The sequence below is a fragment of the Indicator indicator genome, chromosome 1 (genome assembly GCF_027791375.1).
Source record: "Indicator indicator isolate 239-I01 chromosome 1, UM_Iind_1.1, whole genome shotgun sequence".
In the NCBI taxonomy this organism is placed as follows: Eukaryota; Metazoa; Chordata; class Aves; order Piciformes; family Indicatoridae; genus Indicator; species Indicator indicator.
In genome coordinates, this window is record NC_072010.1 from 92,519,061 (window position 1) to 92,538,202 (window position 19,142).

General features: G+C 39.8%; 1 protein-coding gene across 2 annotated transcripts in view; it reads left to right on the plus strand.

The window, feature by feature from the left end:
• Window positions 1–10,800: 10,800 nt before the first annotated feature.
• The window catches only part of STXBP5L (syntaxin binding protein 5L), a 211,833-nt gene continuing 203,491 nt past the window's right edge, over window positions 10,801–19,142 (plus strand). For both annotated transcript variants that reach the window (XM_054383024.1, XM_054383032.1), the window contains exon 1: window positions 10,801–11,001. In XM_054383024.1, coding sequence (XP_054238999.1) covers window positions 10,801–11,001 — 201 coding nt within the window. The remainder of the gene's footprint in view (window positions 11,002–19,142) is intronic.

Sequence of the window (19,142 nt, forward strand, 5' to 3'; positions counted from 1 at the left end):
ACAGACATTAGGAGAATTGAAACTACATGATCACCATAAGCAGGTGAGGTAAGGAGAACAGATATCCTTGTCTATAGTAGAAGTGAGAATCCTTGCTTGGTAAGAAGAAATTGAAACAGCCACCAGCATGATGGAATTAGGGGATCCTGGCTCTTATTTTGTTTTTCCTTAGAATAGAATCTTCACTGGTCATCTCTTGCTTGAGGTGCCTTATTGTGGAGTACAGTGGAACAGGGAGTCTGGCACAATGGCAAACTGTCCCTCAAAATGCAATAAATTTGAATTCTCTGGTGGGTTTTTTTTTTTGCTGTGGTTTTTTGTTTGTTTTGTTTTGTTTTTCTGTTTTTTTTTTTTTTAATGAAAGAAGAGAATCTGGAGTTGAACAGACCTGAGTTACTGGAAAATACTTTAAAGTGGACAGGAGTAAAGGTCACTGACAGATATTTTGGACTAGTCTGAGTCAACAGGAAGACCTAATGAGTATGTCACATTTAGTAGGTTCTAGTACAAACGAAATGCAAGCAATATTAAAAAAAGGAAAAAAAAATCTTTTCAAAACAACCATTTCATATTTTAATTTATATTTAGACATTTATTATATTTACAAATATTTTAAAACCGTTTGAACTTCTGAACTAGAAAACAAATTATTCCTGACAACCTAAAAAAATATACTGATTATACTCTGAAGAGTTAAGCTCAAATCTGGCCTGAGGTGCACAGCAGCCATTCTTATTTCCTTCAGCACTTGAAGGAATGGCCAGTTGTAGGATTACACACAGCACATAAATTGCAGATCAGCACTGCACTAACTTTTTATCTGGAAAAGCACTCTGCACATATGCACTACCTGAAGGATGTGGATGGGACAGCAAGGATTCAGAGCCCCTGAGACAACTCAATCCAATCCAGGCAATACATACCAAATTCCTATTTGATATATCATGTTGGCATAGAGAAAATCCATGACTGAGAGACAGAACAAGGGCTGAGGAACAATACAGCTGTCTTTCCTGGCATGAAGAAACATTTTTTTAACTTCTAGGATTGATTGGATTTTCACTGGTAACATTTCTGCCAGACTTCCTTTCAATGAAGCAGCGAGACTAGGACAGAATATTTTGTAAGATACTTGCAGAAGAGACAGAATGGTCTGATCTGCCTTCAATTTGTTCTTAAATTAAGATTGAAGGGGGAAAAAAGGCATGAGGGAGGGAGGGGTAAAGGAGGGTGTAAGAGCCATTGCAGTGATAAATTGACGAACAGAGTAGCTCAGTTTGGCATAAACCTTGGGCAGCTGATCAGGCAGTTGGTAGTCCTGTGATGAAGAACCAAGGCATGGCTGTGATCAGGATGTGGCCTTGGCTTGGGGTATGGTTTGAGGGAGGGAGATGTCATAGAGCATTAGCTAGCTTTTCTTCATAGACTTCGTAAAAGGATTGCAAGTCAGTCTGCAGGTAGCATTTCTTCCCTGGAGTCTTCTGATGAAGCTGTTTATTATGCTTAGTCTGGAGGAGACAAGCATACTGGTCTTGCAGGTCAATAGTAATGTATTTACAGAACATCTCAATTGTTACAAATGAAAGATGCAGACATAAACCTGAATGTTCTTAATGACAGAAGGACTGAAATATTGGAACGTGGCCTCCATTATCCCTTTGCTCTTCTCCTTTTCTCTCTCTGTCTTCATGTCTTCATCTTTCCAGCTCTTCTTTTATGCAAATAACTACACAAATTTAAGGCCATGTATATGAAATGCCAGTCCCCTGCTTTTGGACCAAAGTTATAGAGGGTCTAGACTTTTCTGTGAAGAATTTTTTTGCATAGAGACCAGGGAGGTGATACCTGATTATCTGTGAACTGACACATTATATTTTTGGCTCCTGTGATTCATCAAGATAGTGTGAGTGACTGGACCTTTTTTACCCTATAATTCAACCTGAAAGGCAGCTGAAATTTTCCCCAGCTAAAAAGAAGTGTATTTTCTGGGAATATTGGAAGAAACCCCCCAAAACCACAAACTATGCTGATGGATTTTCTACAGAGCAACTGTTAACTGTTAACATTAAATATTTTTTTTCCTTTCTAACTCCTAATGCTCTTATTTTATACTCTCCTGAAAGTCAAATATGAATTCAAAGATAGAGTTTCCAACTTGCAAGACTGTGTGGGTTTGAAAGCAACCAAGACAAGTAGCCCAGTCCTAATTGAGAGCTTTGTTAGCACAGAATCTAGTAAAATGAACTAACAATTTGGAATACATTAGCTATCACTTCAAATGTCAGTGAGAATCTGCAAAACACTCAGAGCAATAGCAGGAAAAGGTATAAAACGTCAAACTTGTATCAAAGCTGGCAACAAAAAGAATATTCACTCTGTCTTCCTGATTTGCTGAAGCTCTTACTGATTTTGCTTTATAAAGGATCCGCTTCTCTCAAGGGATTTAAATACAGTAGATTATCTAATGTGCTCAACCAAGACTTTAAGTTCCTTATCTGATGGAAATCTGTAATCTCTTGCTAAAGTGTTTGGGAGGGTGACTGGTCAGTTTGGGGATCTGGCTTCAGAGTACCTGGGTAAGTGGTACACAGTCAGTCAAGGACCACTAGCCTGTCAATAGTGTCCCAGTTTTGAGCCGTGAGCTGCCCAGGGCAAAGGGGCAGAAAATTCTATTTCACCCCTCTTTCAAGGAGTCAAAGATGTTCCACACTGATTGGATGTATAAATGGAAATTTTATTTACAAACATATACAAAAGGTATTCCAGTAGAAGGAATGCATTCACAAACTAGGCTCAGTCCTTCACCTGGGCCTGCCAGGCCAAAACCTTCCAGAGCCTTCCAGAAACCTCCACCTGCCTCGACTTCAGCAGCCCTAAGAGCAGGCCAAAACTGCCCCCCCCCCCCCCCCCCCCCCGAGCAGGCCTGCCACAGGCTTCTACAGGACTTACGGCATAGTACAAACTTCCACGCCAGCCCAGGCCATCTCCCCCACAAACCATGAGATAAGATGTGCACATCCCAACCAGACAGCAGCAGAGAGGAAAAGAGCTCTCAGCTGGACACCTTCCTTCAGTAGTGAGACACTGGAAATTGGAATAGAGTAACACATCCTGGGATGGATGCTGCCCATCCCCCTGGGACGCTCTCTAGCCTTGGGAGGACTTTCTTTGTGGTTATACCAGTTAACTCCTGATTTCCCTTAACCTACCACAAATAGAAAGAAAGGCCTTCCCATTTTCGTAGATTTTTTTTTTTTTTGAAAGCTGTTCTGAAAACTAATAACAACTGGCTTCAAAAAGGCATCGGTTCCTGCTGTTTTGCAGCTACTAGAGAGGATGAAAATGTTCACAATGGGAAAAGCATCAAGATAACTTTTTTTGAAAAAAAAAAAAATCAGAAAAGCTGTGTATATATTGATCAAAAGCCAGACATGGTGGAAATGAAAACTTTGTGAGAAGAAAATAATAACTCTGCTTTCTGACCACCTGTGCCAGTCACTACAATTATTTTAATGAACCATTACACTCTTAGATACAGTGGATGTGCACAGGCTGGATTGCAAATCTGGGTCATTACAAGTTCAAATAGCTTGGCTCACAGCAGGACCTAGGAAAGCCAGACAGTTTTGTCTAATCCTTACTGAAGGGGTAGGAGGGAAAAGAGGTAGCATGGCTGACAGACAGAGATCTATAAAATCAAGTAATAAGAAGAGGACTTAAGAGAAAGAACTAGGAAACTGTACATGGAATACAACACAATCTGGCTGCAGAGAGAAGACCCAAAAGCCAGCCTGAGAAAAAAAAGGGCTGAAACCTATGGTGATATGGTGCACAGCCTATATTAATTACCTTAATATTTATCCAGCCTCTTAGAGTAGTTTTGTGTCCCATGCAAGCTCTCCCATAGTCACAACTAGAACTCAGGTTATCTTGATTAGACATCCCAGAGTTTGGCATATTTGCTATAATAAAGGTACATCAAGGAACTGCTGTGCAGACAGTAATTACTGAGGCTTTTGTGGCTTCTTTCGGAAAAAAGACCCCTACTTCCAGAGCAAGCAAACCAAGGTTGAGTCCTACCTCAGCCTTTGGAGAACCCTCTGCAAGAAATACATTGCTCTACTGCAACAAGACGCTCTGTAAAAACTAGTCAAAACTTTATGCCCCCCACTGCTGTTCAAGTGGCTTGTGATAGCTCCTTACTGGGACGTGCAGCCTCTTCTGGTGTCACAGATACAGGCTGATGCCTAGGAAAATTCTGGAGAAAATAATAGAAAGGTAAATAAATTACCATTGGATGTAAGAGGAAAATAATAAAGTCTAAATAATTCCATTGGCTTGCTAATAGGGATAAAAGCTGCATAAACAATTCTTTCTCTTTTCATATTCTTCACTCTAGCTGATACTAGCTGGTGCTTCTGCATGGCTTTGCTGACCTTGTTGGCTGCATTCCTTGTTGTGGCTACGTACTAGCAAGCTATATTATCTGCTTTTTCCTTTTCTCCTCTTTCCCTTGTATGGAAGGGGGGAGGGGAGTGGCGTGTGGGGAAAGAGAGGGGAGGCAGTTTGGAAGACCCTGCCTTTGTCCAGAGGGGTCTCTGTGTCCTTTATAAATTGTAAATATATATACATTCTGTACATATTAGTTGTATTTCATATTTCTAGATTTTAGTTTGCTTGTAAATATAGCTTCATTTGCTTCCAAATCCTTCTGAGCTAGTCTGGTGATTTCTTTTGGGTGACTTCTTTCAGGGAAGAAATGCTACCTTCTGAGCTAGTCTGGTGATTTCTTTTTGGGTGATTTCTTTTCTCCAAATTCATGCTGGAGGGTGATTCCTAAACCCACCACACCTGGGTAGGGCATATATCTAGAATACAACATAATAGGTCACTATCACAATGAAGTTCCAGTGTATTGCTAAGAAGAACTAAATTTAACAAAAGGGAAACCACCTTCCTTTTCTCTGTTCAGGCCTATAGCTCTGCCTTTCTTTGCACAGGCTCTAATGCTTGTCTGGCCCTGATCAGAGCTATTTCAGTTCATTAAACCAAAAGAAAACTATTGACTTTCCTAGCAAATTAATTTATTGCTGAAGGGGCAAACCCCTACACGGGATCAAATGGATACAGAACCTTTCCTTTCAACAGCAATGAGAATGGATCACTTCAAGCTGTAACAGATACCTCTATCCATCAGCTGATTTACACCTGTGCAAAATGGGGGTCTCACCACAAAATTACAATCTCGGTGTTGTACAGACACATCCCACCATGTCACAGCTTCTTCATTAAGAAATCTGATCTCTGAGCCTGTGCAAAGAACTAATTAGTAAAGTAAATGTGTCTATCCTGTATTTGTGAAGAAAAACAAAGGATAATGTATTAATATTATGTGAGGCTGATTAATTATTTTTCTATCCATTGACACCTACGAAGGATGAAAATAGCAGTCTCTGTGGCACCTGAGTATCAAAAGATCCCAGAATAGTAGGAGACTTCCAGCCTCCTAATACTAATTTTGAATATAAAACTACAAATTTGAAAGGCCAAAGGAAACCTCATGTTATTCCAAGAATGAACCAGAATAACCAAGGTAATAATAGACCTGGCATCCTAAGTAAGCCCAGAGAAAACAGTGCTACAGTGCTGTTATGTGAATTAAAGCAGTCATGCTATGTGTGATTCAATCAATAAGGAGTTAAAGGGTAGGAATATAATGAAAGCAAGTCCACATGGCTTTACGGAAACAAGTCTTGACAAGCAGGCCTGACTTCACTTTTTTATGAGATTACAGGTTTGTTTGATCAAGGTAACCACATGGATGTGATAGACTTGGACCTTCTTAATGAATTTGATTTAGTACTGCTTGACATTTTGATTAAAACATTAGCATTATATAGCCTTAATAAAACACATTAAATAGATTAAGATCTGGCTAATTGATAGAGTTCAGCAAGCTATTCTAACCAGATACTCAGCACTGACTGGGGATATTTTTAGTGGGGTTCTGCAAGCAGGAACACTATGCTTGCTGCTATTTGATGTTCTGGAATTACACAGAAACATAGAGAATAATGGCAAATGTCCCAGAGTATAATGAGGAATGGGCAACTATGGAAAGTCACAGTTTTGCCTGTGGACTGGTATAAATGTGTTTCTGGTATTTGAGTCCATCCTTTCTCTTCAGTTCTGCACAAGCAGAGAGGTTTTCTTACAGGGTACAGTTGCAAGGCTGTAATCTAGTCAAATGCTGATGGGCACAGTTATTTCTTTCAGAGGTCATCTATTTTAACTACTAACTCATATGTTATCAAAATGAACAGTATGAATCATAAAAAACTTGTAAACTGTGAAATCACTACTTACTGAACACCTCTACAGGTCTTCACTGAAACTACCAACAATACAAGCCTGAGATTAAAATATGTTTGCAGCTTTACAAAGTCAGGAAATTATGGCCCAGAGGCTGAAGCAGAATTTGCTATCAAAAAAATAAAGCACAAGAGCCAGATGATGTAAGCAAAAAATACCTAAAAGAGAGCTGACCAGAACGTTAACGACATACAAAGCATACACAATCTCTACTACTATCACTTTCTGATCAGCTGATTTAAGCACAGCTTTCCTGATTCTCCATTTCCTTGGTCAGCTCATGAATCAGACTGAGATTAGAAAATGCTGAATTAATATTAATCTCCTTTGCTAGGTTTGATTCTGACCAATTTTTTTTAATACTACTACATGTAGCCACAAGCTTCACTAAGCCAAAATCAAAATGAGATGTCATACTAATTTTGATGCTTTAGACTGTAAAACATGCTCTCTTTTCCAGCAAAATCTTGCTAGCAAACTGTTACCAACATTTGATTTCTGTTTGACCTTGCACAACAAGATGACTGATAAATGTAAAAGATACTATCCAGAAGAAAATATTGAAGAATATACTCTCTTCGTTTACTATTTAAAACACAAATTCAGATACATACATCCCCCATTGTATCGGGGTATCTTATTTAATTTCTTGTGTACCATCTAAGATCTTTCCACATTTTCATCATTTTGTAAGTCTATTATTAAAACTCTTGGCATCAAAACTATACAACTGTAGAAGTGTCCTACTAAACATCAATAGCACCTAAACAGAGTGAAAATGAGCAAGTGAATGCCTTACTTGTCTACTGTTTTGGGTTTCTTTTTTCTCTACTAAACAAAAAGCAAATACCTTTTTCTGTGTCAAAATCAAACTGTTCCTTTTTCTTTTTTTCCTTCCTTTTAAGAACAGAACTCCTCCCCTAGGTGATTTGATGGCCCTCCTTTCTGTGCATGTCATCACTACTACTGTGTTTTCCTCTGTCCTACACTGTCCTGTCTACCTCTGCCCTATCTCAGCTTCCAGGTTTGCGTCTGGCTTAAAGCAAAATTTTCAAAAGGATCTACATGATAGGGAACCAAATTTTTAAATAGAACTGCTCACTGTTTTCTTGGGTAGTATCTGTTTCTGGTTGGGTTTTTGTTTCCAGCAAATCTTTTTTCCCAAAGAGCACATTGGCAGTGTAAGGGTCCTCGCCATTTGGATGGCCTGAGGTAGTATCTAATCATCAATACTCAACTCTTCATACTGATTCTCTGAAAGACAAATATTATTGATATTCGAAAAATGTCTGCATCGTATTCCACTTCCAAATGCTTTTATCATTCTCCCAATTTTGGTCTTTCTTTTTCTTCACTTAAAACTAACCATCTTATTTCTATCCTCCCTAGAACTGTGGGACCATTACATTATTAGGTTTTCTTGCTCTAGCACCCCCTCACTCCCAGGCTGTTCTCTTTTTCCAAGTCTGTCTGTGACATTTTCTTCATCCTAATTATTTATTTTTTTATTTTATCTTTCCTATTCACAATTCATGTTGCTATCTTCTTTTTCGGTTTTGTTAGCTTCCTTTTTTATTCACTTGCATTGCTTGCAGTGAACAAAATATCAGTAGGACATGACATTTTTCAAATAGCTTCATTTGGGTTTTGACTTTTCCTTATTCTCCAAAACCCTTGCACTTACATCTTTACAGATTTGCTTACTCAGTTCCATCCTCGTTTTCATTTCTGTGTCCTAACCATACTCCTCATATATTTTGTTTCGCACACAGATTTCCCTCCCCCACCCTTTTTTTTTGTCATCTTCTCCTGGCTACAAAAACCTATAAACCTTCCCCGTTTCATCAGTAAGGTATCCTTTATTTTTCAGGATGACATAAGCAAAACAACAGATATTCTTTGAACTTCCCTGGAATCTTTTTAATATTCAGATGGAAAATACCTGTGAACATAAAGAAATGAAGTGGAAAAAAAAAAAAAAAGCATGCAGTTTAGTGTAAGAAGCCAAAATAAACACTTTTACCTTGCTTCACAGAACCCTAAGATTTGCAAACACCAGATTAAAGTGGCTATCAGAACCATAAAAAGAGCTCCTGAAGAATCTGCAAAATGAGATGAGCAATGGGCATCACTTCTATGGTTTTACTCTACGAGTGCTGCAATGTATTTAGCACCGTTCAGGTTTGCTCCTTACACTGTTGTAGTCAGTTGCAAGCTTCCAGACACGTTGACAGCGCTGTGCCGCGAGTCACTTTGTAATAGCTACCTCATTTGTTTGTGACCTCAATAACCTTTCATATATATATATATACAGAATCTTGTGTACAGTGTAACAACGTTCCTTCTGCTGCTTTGAGCTTGACAGGCCAGGGAGCAGTTCCACACCAACTTCCGCGGGGAATCACCATCACACAGCTGGAAGGGCAACCATGGGTTATCTTACTCCTCTCGGGAGGAACAGGGTATTTGTACCCTTTGTGAAAAGGGCTGGAAGCCAACCTGCCCAGACCACTCGGTGCCCCTCCAGGAAATGGGAGACTCCCCCCTCGCTCAGGGCCTCGTTGTCACTACCAGGACCGTTCCATCCCATGACGTTTTGGGTTTGTTTGGCGCAGCTTTCCCCACTGACACAAACTAAATCGGGCTCTGTCCTGCTCGCTCCCCTCTCCCTCGGCCCTCAAGCCTCCGCCGCGGGGAGCTCTTGGCCCTCAGAGCGGTCGCAACACTGCGCACCCCGCCGTCAGGACCCACTGCCGCCGCAGTGGGGCGTGGCCGCGGCCGCGCTGTGCGCCGTCATAATCCTGGCTCCGCCCCCGCAGACACTGCGACACCCGATTGGGCTGGAGGCGGGACGTGGAGGAGGGAAGGGCACCTCACAGCCTTCTGAGCGGAAGGAAACTTGCGATACAGCCCTACCTATTGGTGAGAGCACGTGCCCATCTGAGCAGCACCCCAATCAGATGCCGCGGATTACAGCGGCGGTCAGCCATACCGTCCCCCGCTGTAGCAAGTTGTCGGCCTGCGGCTCTGCCGTCCCCCGAGCCTTTGGAAAGCAACTCCCGCCCTCCTCCCCGCTCTGCCATTCGCATCCACCCAAATTGTCTTAAAACAACCAATCGAAACTTGCCGCCGCTGTCAATCACCAACCTTTGCCCCACCTTCCCCCAGTGAGGGGAGGTTCAGGCACTCTGTTGCGCGCTAGTTGCGGCGAGCGGGACGGGGAGGGGAGGGGAGGGAGGGAAGGGGAGGGGAAGGAAGGGCAGGAGAGGAGGGACGCGGAGGAGGAGCTGTGGCTGCTGCCGCCGCTGACCGAGGTTTCAGTACCTCGGAGAGCGGCTGCGAGGAAGCAGGACAGGCAAGAGCCGCTGCAGCCGTCCGGACCCGCAGTCGCCCTCTGCTCACCTGCCCCACTCCTCTCCCCTCCTGCCCTGCCCCTCGCAGCGCCAAGCACACGCACCCCAGGGACTGTTAGGAAGCGTCGCCTCAGAGCGAGCGGCTGCGCCAGGCGCCTCTCCCCGCTCACCACCTTCCTTCACTCCCCTGCCGGCGCTGAAGGAGTCTGGTCCCCCGGGGGCACGGCGGCGGCACAGGCTCGGTGAACCGGGACGGGCGGGAGGGTTGTCCGTCACCTTAGGGACGGGACAGGTGGTCAGCCCGGGGTGGCCGGGCTGGCCGAGGGGGTTGCTCCTTACCGTCGTTCAGTCCTCACGGGTGGGTGGTGAGGAAAGTGAGGGGCTCCTTTCCCGGCCGGGATCCCGGGGGTGGGCAGAGAGGAAGATCAAGGGCAGAAGCGGCTGCCGGGCACTTGCTGGGGTGGGCAGATAACTGGATAGCAGGAGTCGCGACAGCAGCTGTGGGAGGAGAGCGTTGGCGAGAAAAGGGAATCCGTTCCCCCGAAACCCTGGGGGCAGAGACAGCCCTGGCTGAAAGGCTTTTGAGGGGTGAGGAAATTGAAAGTAGTCGGATTTTTGTGGTTTTGTTAATCAAGTAACGAAGGCAAATCCTAGGCAGGAAAGGTAGATGGAGCCTACTTTTTGGGTGCTGCCTTGATTTTTTTTTTTTTTAAGTTTTCTTTTAAATTTACTTTTCCATTTTCACCACTGCTAAATGTGGATTTTCTGAGAGAACCCGATGGTGGTTGTTCCATTGTTTCTTGTTTGAACGTAAATCTTAGTTCTGCTGCTTGTGGAATTTTTTATTTTTCCATTTTTTAAAAAGGACCTTTCCAGGCAGCTTTTACGTCTGACAAAATGAAGCCTTTGTATTTTTCAGTCAATTATACCTAATATCGACATTCTGTTTGGTACAAGAGACTTAAAGTGCTGCCTCACTCGGAGGGACCATTAAGGACTTTTTCGCTACATGTAGCTGAATGTGTTGCGACACATCTTTTCTTCCCCCTCTAATCTTCTGAAAGATTTTTCCAAAATGAAGAAATTTAATTTTCGCAAAGTTTTGGATGGTTTAACTGCCTCATCCCCTGGTGGAAGTAGTGGTGGTGGCAGTGGTGGTGGTGGAAGTGGGGCTGGTGGTGGCTCCGTGCACCCAGGAGGGACTGCAGGAGCTGCAGGGACACCCAGGGAGGAGATCCAGGAGACGCTCACTTCAGATTATTTTCAAATTTGTAAGGTAAGGGTTACGACTTGTTTTGTTTTGTTTTTCTTTTGCTGTGAAAATAATAAAAGCTACGTGTTTTCTGAGGACAGTAATATGATACCAGTAAGCCTTTTACTTGAGAACTGCAGTGGTTGTGTAAGGACTTTGGAATGAAAAGGCAGAGATCTTGTTGATGCTTTTTTCTTCCTGCTGCAGAGTTGGGGTAGTCATTAAATTAATAAAAATCCTCATTTTAGCATTCAGGGACAAATCCTAAGTTCACACTTGGACTCCAAACTACGAACAAGATTGTTATCAGGAAAGCAAATAAATTGGTGCTAGCACATTTACAAGTTATTAAAAATTCAAAATTTTATACACCTACTCCCCTTCCTCGCACTTCTCATCCCTTCATCCTTCCCTTTCTTAAGAAAAAGGTCCAAGCTGGAAATGAAAGACGGTGCAGTGATTACTAGCACTTCAGTTATTTGTAAGGGGTTGTAAGTAGATTCAGAATGTGGGGGGGTTTAGCATTAGTAGCAAAGATTTTGATTGTATGATAATAACGGGACAGCATAAATACCAAAAGTTACCCAATTTGTTTGGCATTGCTTTTATGTATTGGTTAGGTCCTTAAATGAGGATTTGAGTAGAAAGCATAAGATATGCCTGTGTGTTTCATGTTTTATATCGGTTTTCTGCAACAAAGCTTTCAGTGTTGTTAAGTGCACAAGTGAAATCAGTACAAATTATCTGGTACTTCTGGAACCGCCCTGGAATAAAAAAAAAACCCATCCTTTTGTAATGAAGACCAAAAACAAAAGGAAAGATTATATTATGACCTTCTGCCGTTAATCTTTAGCTTTGGCATTAATTCTGTTGGCTTTGATAGAAGTTTTGTCTGCTAATTTGTTTTGCTTAGGAGCTTCAAACCTCGAAGTTTTTTAATTACTGCAATTTACATTATTAAAAGTAAATGAACTTTACTTGTTAGTTATACTTTCCTTTTGTTGGTCAGATCCCAGTTGATTTGAAATTTAGGTTATGGCCAACTCCAGCAAGTTCTTGTTTCTTTTTGGTGAGAAGGAAGAAATATAAACAAACCAGACAATCCTGTAAGACAGTTTGTGTGCAGATCCGAACCTTTCGAAGTACACAGTTTTCCTGATCTCAGGTACTATGGTTCTATTTCTGTTTGGTTTTCAGCTACAGTTTGTGTCAAAACTCCTAGAGAGTTCAGGGAAAGAAGGAAGGGGCTCCATGACTTAGAAGTGTCAAGGATCTTTGGAATAGCTTCTACATAATTCAGATTTCTGGAGTTTTTGTAGTGCTTTGCCATCCTGACACAAAACCAATTCATGCATTTTGAGTCTAAATTCTTTTGTAGTTTTAATAGCATGTCAGTGCATTAGAGTCATACCTGTTTCCCGGGGTTGAATTTGACTTCTTGTGTGCACAGTAACTTAGCATTTTGTGACTCTGCAGATGCTTAGTACAGTGATATTCCATTCATGCCACTTCAATAAAAGGTAATGTAAACAGTCAAGATACGTCAAAATATCATTAGAATGTCTGACATTCTGAGACTTCAAACTAAGGCTAAAACTCAACACAGTTCTTCATTTTTAATTTATTGAATAGGGCTTAAGATCTGCCTTTAATCTGAGATATTTTTATTTTGTGTTGTGTATTTGCAAAAATAGGCAATGTAAGAGAAATTATTTTTCAGCCTGTTCTCCATTATTTCACTTCTTGGGCTTGCTATGACTTGAAAGCAGTTGGTGTTATGTTCTGATACATCTACTTGGAGACAGACATCTATTTGGAAATAGATCTGATAGATCTACTTGGAAATAGAGCTACTTGGTGTACTGGAATATGTCATTTTAAGAAGATTTCAGCAGGCAATACTTGCCTGTCATAGCTCTCAAGTTAAAATGTCCTCAACAAAGAAAATATTTGTGTCGGAAGGCTATTGGTTGCTTGCACAGGCACTTGCTTATGCATGCATGGTACTGCAGAAGTCTACTCTATACTATGCAAAGTACCAGCTTCCTTTTATTCAAGGTACAAAATCCTACTGAAAGAAAACTTCTAAAACAGTGAGTATGTTCTTTTAAAATACCACAATGTTTATTCAACAGGATCTACTTAGTTTTGTAACCTTACAATCACATTTGAGTGAAACAACAAATCCCCACAGGCCCAAATCCTGTGTTTTGTACTGTGCAAGTCTACCGGAGGCAGCGGGACTTGACGCAGGCACAGCTTTCATCCTGCATGCTTCAGCGTGCAGGTTCTGAGCCATCATTTGTACCTCGATAACTCTAAATGAAATTAGAAATACAGCAAGACACATAACACTCCAAGCTTTGCCTTCCCTGAGCTTTTGCTGTGTAGAACTTCTGCTATTTTAATTGTAAAGTTACGTAAGTTTTACAGGCTGCATACTTAAGGATCCATGATCTGTGATCCTGCTGCACACAGAACCGAGTAAAGCTAACGGCAATATTGGTTTGTTATGATCTACAGGATCAAGGCAGACGGACTTGCAGCCTAAGTAGCTGCAAACCACAACTGCAACCCCCGAACTGTTTTTCCTTCCTTTGCTGTTTTAAAAATCTTCATTTAGATATGAAACATAAAAGCTGACTCATACTTAAGAATTAAAGGGCCTTAGCCTGCAGTTTTTATTTGAATAAATTGCTTTTCTGAAGTCCATGAGACATCTGCTTGGCAAAAACCACAGATCCAATCCTCTACCAGAACACTATTTTGATTTGTAACACACCTGGATTCATTCGTAAAACACCTAAAAGCTGTCTCTCAGTTTTGTGGCATTTTTAGGGTGCTTGTTCCCACAGTGTCTTTTTGAGATATAGATTAGAACTTAACAGAAGTAAATTTAATGTTTCATTTTACACTAAGATGTTCACAATGACTTACTTCTGACATTTGTATTTAAATCATTAATGTAATCATGTATATTGAAAGACTAAAAATGAAGTAGCCGCAGTCTTTTTAAACCGTGATAAATTTATATGTTGGCACCCTTTTCAAAGCAGGCAATTGTACTTTGTGACAATAGGAAGCTGAGGTAGAGTTTATGCCATAGCTATGCTGATCTTGGGACTTGGGTATCCAAGTGAAAATCATGAAAATATTGATTATATTTCACATTAATCAAATTGAATGTGTGAGATAGCAACACCATGGCAAAAATTAGGTGAGATCCGGTAGAACAAATTAGTAATGCCTGTATTAATTTTAATGGGGATAGACCTGGTTTCCTCAGTTTTACTCAGTTGTATTTTCCTTCTGTATATGCATGGGCTTTTCCTAGCAAGGATTTATTAGGATTGCCTGTGTTTGACCATAGCATATAGAAACTGAAATACAGCACTGAGGAGAAATACCAAGTTAATATAGGAAGTAAGAAGATCATGGTTAGCATGTGGTAAATCATTTGAGTAGAACTTTGAGCAGAAGGAACATAAAAGGAAGAAACAGTGAATTTATAATTTTTGCAGAATGTTCATTGTTAGAGCATGACACAGTTGAGAAAAAAACTGATTAAGAATGAAGATGTACTTTTTTTAACATGGGGTGCATGTTCTTCATGAAACTAAGTCTCCAGTAAGGAACTACTTCTGCTTTTCTTGAAGAATGCTCATACGGTTGAATTTCTAGAGCATGATGTTGATTGCTTTATGCAGAATATGCTTGAAATCAAGACAGCAGTTAGGAGTACAGTAACAGTTTCACTTTACTAGATGTACGAATGATCTAGTCCAGTATGCTTTCTTCAGCTGTAGGCAGGAACTGGATTCCCTAGAAGACGTTCAAGAAAGCCTGAATTAATCATCTCCTCATACAATTATTCTCCAAATGCTGATGCCTTTAAATGCCAAAGCATGAGATTTGTACTCTCTTCAAAAGTGGTCTTCAGGGTTACTACTGGGTAATCTTCTTACCTAATAAACATTCCTTTGAATCTTGCTGTGTTGTTCATGTTGATACTATAGCCATTAGTTTTGGTATGTGCTCTGCCCAGGCTTTAAACCAAACCCATGGAGGTGAGAGTGTTTTAGGTTTTTGTTGAAACTGGTATGGAAGCCCAGAGCTGACTACAATTGTGCCTTCCTAGCCTTACTTAGCTTTGACAAAAACAGGTCCTCAAGATGCATCAAATCAGTAGCTCATTTAAGTACCTTAATTATCTACGTTTCCTACAAGGTGGTCTTAAATTTTAATTCCCAGGGCTTATAGCTTTATTTTGTCAGCCTGTAACATTGAGTCCCTCTGACAGCAGTCGAGTAAATGCAACATGACATTACAGTTCAATGATAATAGAGAGATGCTGAATTTTGGAATGGCAGTTTAAGAACTGTTCTGCAGTAGCACAATAGTTCTATTTTTGGTTATGAAGAAGAATAATTTTTTAACAGCTATAGTGTTAATCTGTGTTTCCTTAGTAAGGCCATTCAGGGGGAAAAATAAACCCCAACAAACCAAAATATGTGTGAAATGCTACATTTCAGAGAAAACCCATTTTAAAATAAGTATTAACTCTTGAAAGTGTTCAGAGATCATTTGATATTTAAATGGTAAGTAAGGTAATTCTGGGAAGAATTTCTCCTATATACCGTACTTTGGATCTACTGTAAGGTGCAAAACCCTATTCTGTTTAAAACTGGATAGTTGTAAGTGACACTTCTGTAGTCAGAGAATAGTAAATTTATTAAATGTGTGATAAGTATAATTTTTTTTTATGTTTGTATTAATTAGAAGTGGGACTCGTCAGTGGTAAAGGGCATAGCATGTTAAAAGCTTATTTTTTAAGAAGCTTGAATGTTTTAATCTGCCTACAGTTGTATAAGTGGACTCCCCTGTTTTGTTTTTTGGAAATACCTATGTTTTGGCACTGTTATTTTGGACTGTTGTTCAAATACTAACGCGGTAATGCAGGTCCTTCATGGCCAACACATGCAATTACATCTTCAAAACCATTTTAATACTCAAGGTTGCAAAACAAAGCACTCAGAAGTTCCAGATTCTTGAATTAAGTTTGCTTATTTATACAACCTTTAATTTCGTGATTTATTGGTCAAATTTAGTAATGTGGATAGTGTTTGCTCAGTGGAAAGCACTTCAGTATTTCTTTGCATACTTAGAACTAGAGACGTACCTGAATACTAAGCTCCCCATGGACTTTTCCAGCAGAAGTTCTCACCACTGTAATTTCGAAAGCTTTATAAACAGTAATGAACAGATAATTCGTAATATTTCTGTGAGATTGAGATATTGTTATTCCAGCTGTATAGATGAGGAATCAAGGCAGAGAGAATCCCATATGATAGACTGCTTAGCATCCACTGTTTCTGAGTCTTTATTTTGACCTGCTTTGAATCAGATTTTTTTTCCCCAGCATGTTTAATGTTTGTATATCACTTGCACCCTTCCATTATGCCTCCCATTGTTTTTGCATTCTGTTGAAAGTATTGTGCACATCTATAGAGTAGATTTTAGGCTAGTTACTCATATTGTGCATTTCTATGTCCACCTTAGATAGTCAAAACAGCTCTGAATTTTCTTCCTTTCTCAACTGACTATAGATGGAATTCTGTCTCCACACTGAACCTGTGAATTGTATCTATAATGGGTATCATCAGGTTCCAAAATGGAATAGCAGCCACATGTGATAAGCTTAATTCATGGGCCTTGGCTTCATCATTTAGAAAATTAAGTGATAAGGCTTTGTGAAAATTTCCTTTCTGCAATTTTCTATCTGAATTGTACCTTGCACCTTCCTATTTTGTACCAAATCAACAAGTTTGGCAAATAAGAGGTCTTCAACTTTTTACTTTTGGTTTAACCATAGGACAGACCAGACTCTACTCAGCATGGGACTGAGCAAAATTTCTATGCCAGAAAGAGATAATTTAATTAATGTCTTCAAAAAGAGAACAAAATCATGTTCCATAGATTATTTTTAGTTTGTGTCTATTCTAATTTTAATGCTTTTTATGGTTGAATTTGATTTTTTACCAATATAAGAATTATAGAATCTTCTGAATTGGAAGGGCACCATGAGTTCAACTCCTGACTCAGCACAAGGCAATGTAAAATGTAAGCCTTTTAATATAATGTTGTGTGCCATTTCAAGTGGTTTGTTTTGCTTTGTTTTGTTTTGTCTAATCCAGAGATTCATTCATTTCAATCATGTGCAGTCCTTGGATAAAGAACTGAAATTCAGGATATACTTTTTCCTCACAAGAAAGTGAGAGTGTCCCTATTCACAGAAAGTATATATTAGAGATAGCTTAATATCCTCTTTGTTCAGGAGTCACTTTTTAATAGGCATGTGTTGAGATGTCAGATTATTGTAACGGAATTTAAGTCTTCTTTCCCTGAGCTAATGATGAGACTATGAAATCCTTGGATATCCTGGAAATGGGGGGGGAAGGAACATATTGAGGAATACAGTGTCTTCACTTTACGTTGCAGAGGCCAGACTCCTGCAATCTGGTGTGGTGAAGCTGTCTCTCATTCTGTGAGAACTGTATGGAGTTTATCCCTGAGACACAGGGCTTTTCTCACAAAGTTAATTCCAATCCCCAAGTTTTCTCTTTCTGTCTCTCCTTTATTTTGTGATCCATCATTTTTATCCTCCTGACTGTTATTTCCTGATCATGCCACCAGTTAGTTAATGAGAAATTTTCTCAGTATGGTAGTGGGAAAACTGATTTTGAATCTCTTCTTGGAGGATGAAGGAAATTCGGCCTGGTTGGCCTATATCTTAGGGAGTGTTGATCATAGAGCTGTTATGTGAAACATCAGGCGACTGTTTTTCAACTTATTTCTGAAAGAAAATATTTCTGTAAATAATTTTTTAAAGAAATGACTGAGAAATTACTTAGAGGTTCATGAATAAAAATAGTAAGTAGTTTAAGATAGTTTCTTTTTTTTTCCAAGTAGAAATACAGACACTACATAAAACATGCAGCTGTCCTCAGCAGAGGTGGACTAAATCTAAGACAGAACCTCATTCTCACTTAGATGAATGTCTGTTCATATCTAACTCTTATTGTGAAACATCTGATACTCCCTGGTGCATGGTATATGCCAAAATCCCTTTTTGAGGTCTGTGTGAAAATACTGTGAAATGTTAGCATTAGTACGTTCATTTTATAAGCAGAGAAAGGGAAGCACTTGAGAAGTGATGTACCCCAAGCTAAATGAATGTAGTGGTCTATTTGCTATTCTAAAACCAAGTGTTTATAAAAGCAGCTTATAAGGGATATATTAATTTGTCACAGTGTATGTTAGGGGAAAATTAGAGGACTGTACAGTTGGAAGTATAAGTAATGTGCATCTGTGGAGAGGAGAGAAAGCAATATTGTTAGGTACAGATGGCTGGTAAATATGCTTAAATGTAATAAGATATTATCTGTGCAGTGCTGTGTCTATTCCTGACAGATTACCAACAAAGATTATGAATACTAAAAAATACTAGAGACAAGCTGTTGCCTGTAGCTAGGGTCAAAGTCTGATGAGATACACTTTTTATGGTTCCCTTGAATTTAAGTTGTATACAGCACTGAAAAGAAAAATAATGACCCTTAATATTTAAGGCTTTGAGTTGATCAATGCACAGATTCAAAAGTAGCCTTGCTGAATTTAGTGGTATATATGCAGATACAGGTGTATATGGTACCACGTCTTTTTGTAAAATCTGAATCCAGGAAATTAAAAATGATTGCTTATATTTCATTAAAAACCTTCTGTGTAAGAATGCTGTGAGGTCAAACACCCAGAAGTCAGGTCTCTTATTCAGCTCATATTTCATTGCATCTATGTGCATGGCAATCTAGTCTTTATCACATACTTTTATTTTCTTATTTTGTCTGCTTATGTTTTGTTCCTGTACTCCATCACATCTGGCTTGAACTGTACACGAAATATAGGAAGAATGGATGTTATTTCGTGTGTGCTCTTTGCAGTGGTTTCTGTGAGAAAATCTCTGCATTATCCACTGGACATCACAGAAAAATGAAAGTCTAAATGCTAAATAAATTATGAATGTTCATCTGCTTTGTTCATCCCATTCCATCCTTGGTATCCCTTAAGGACAGATAGGTGCTTTCAGTTACACCTGTCCAGCATCAGCTGTA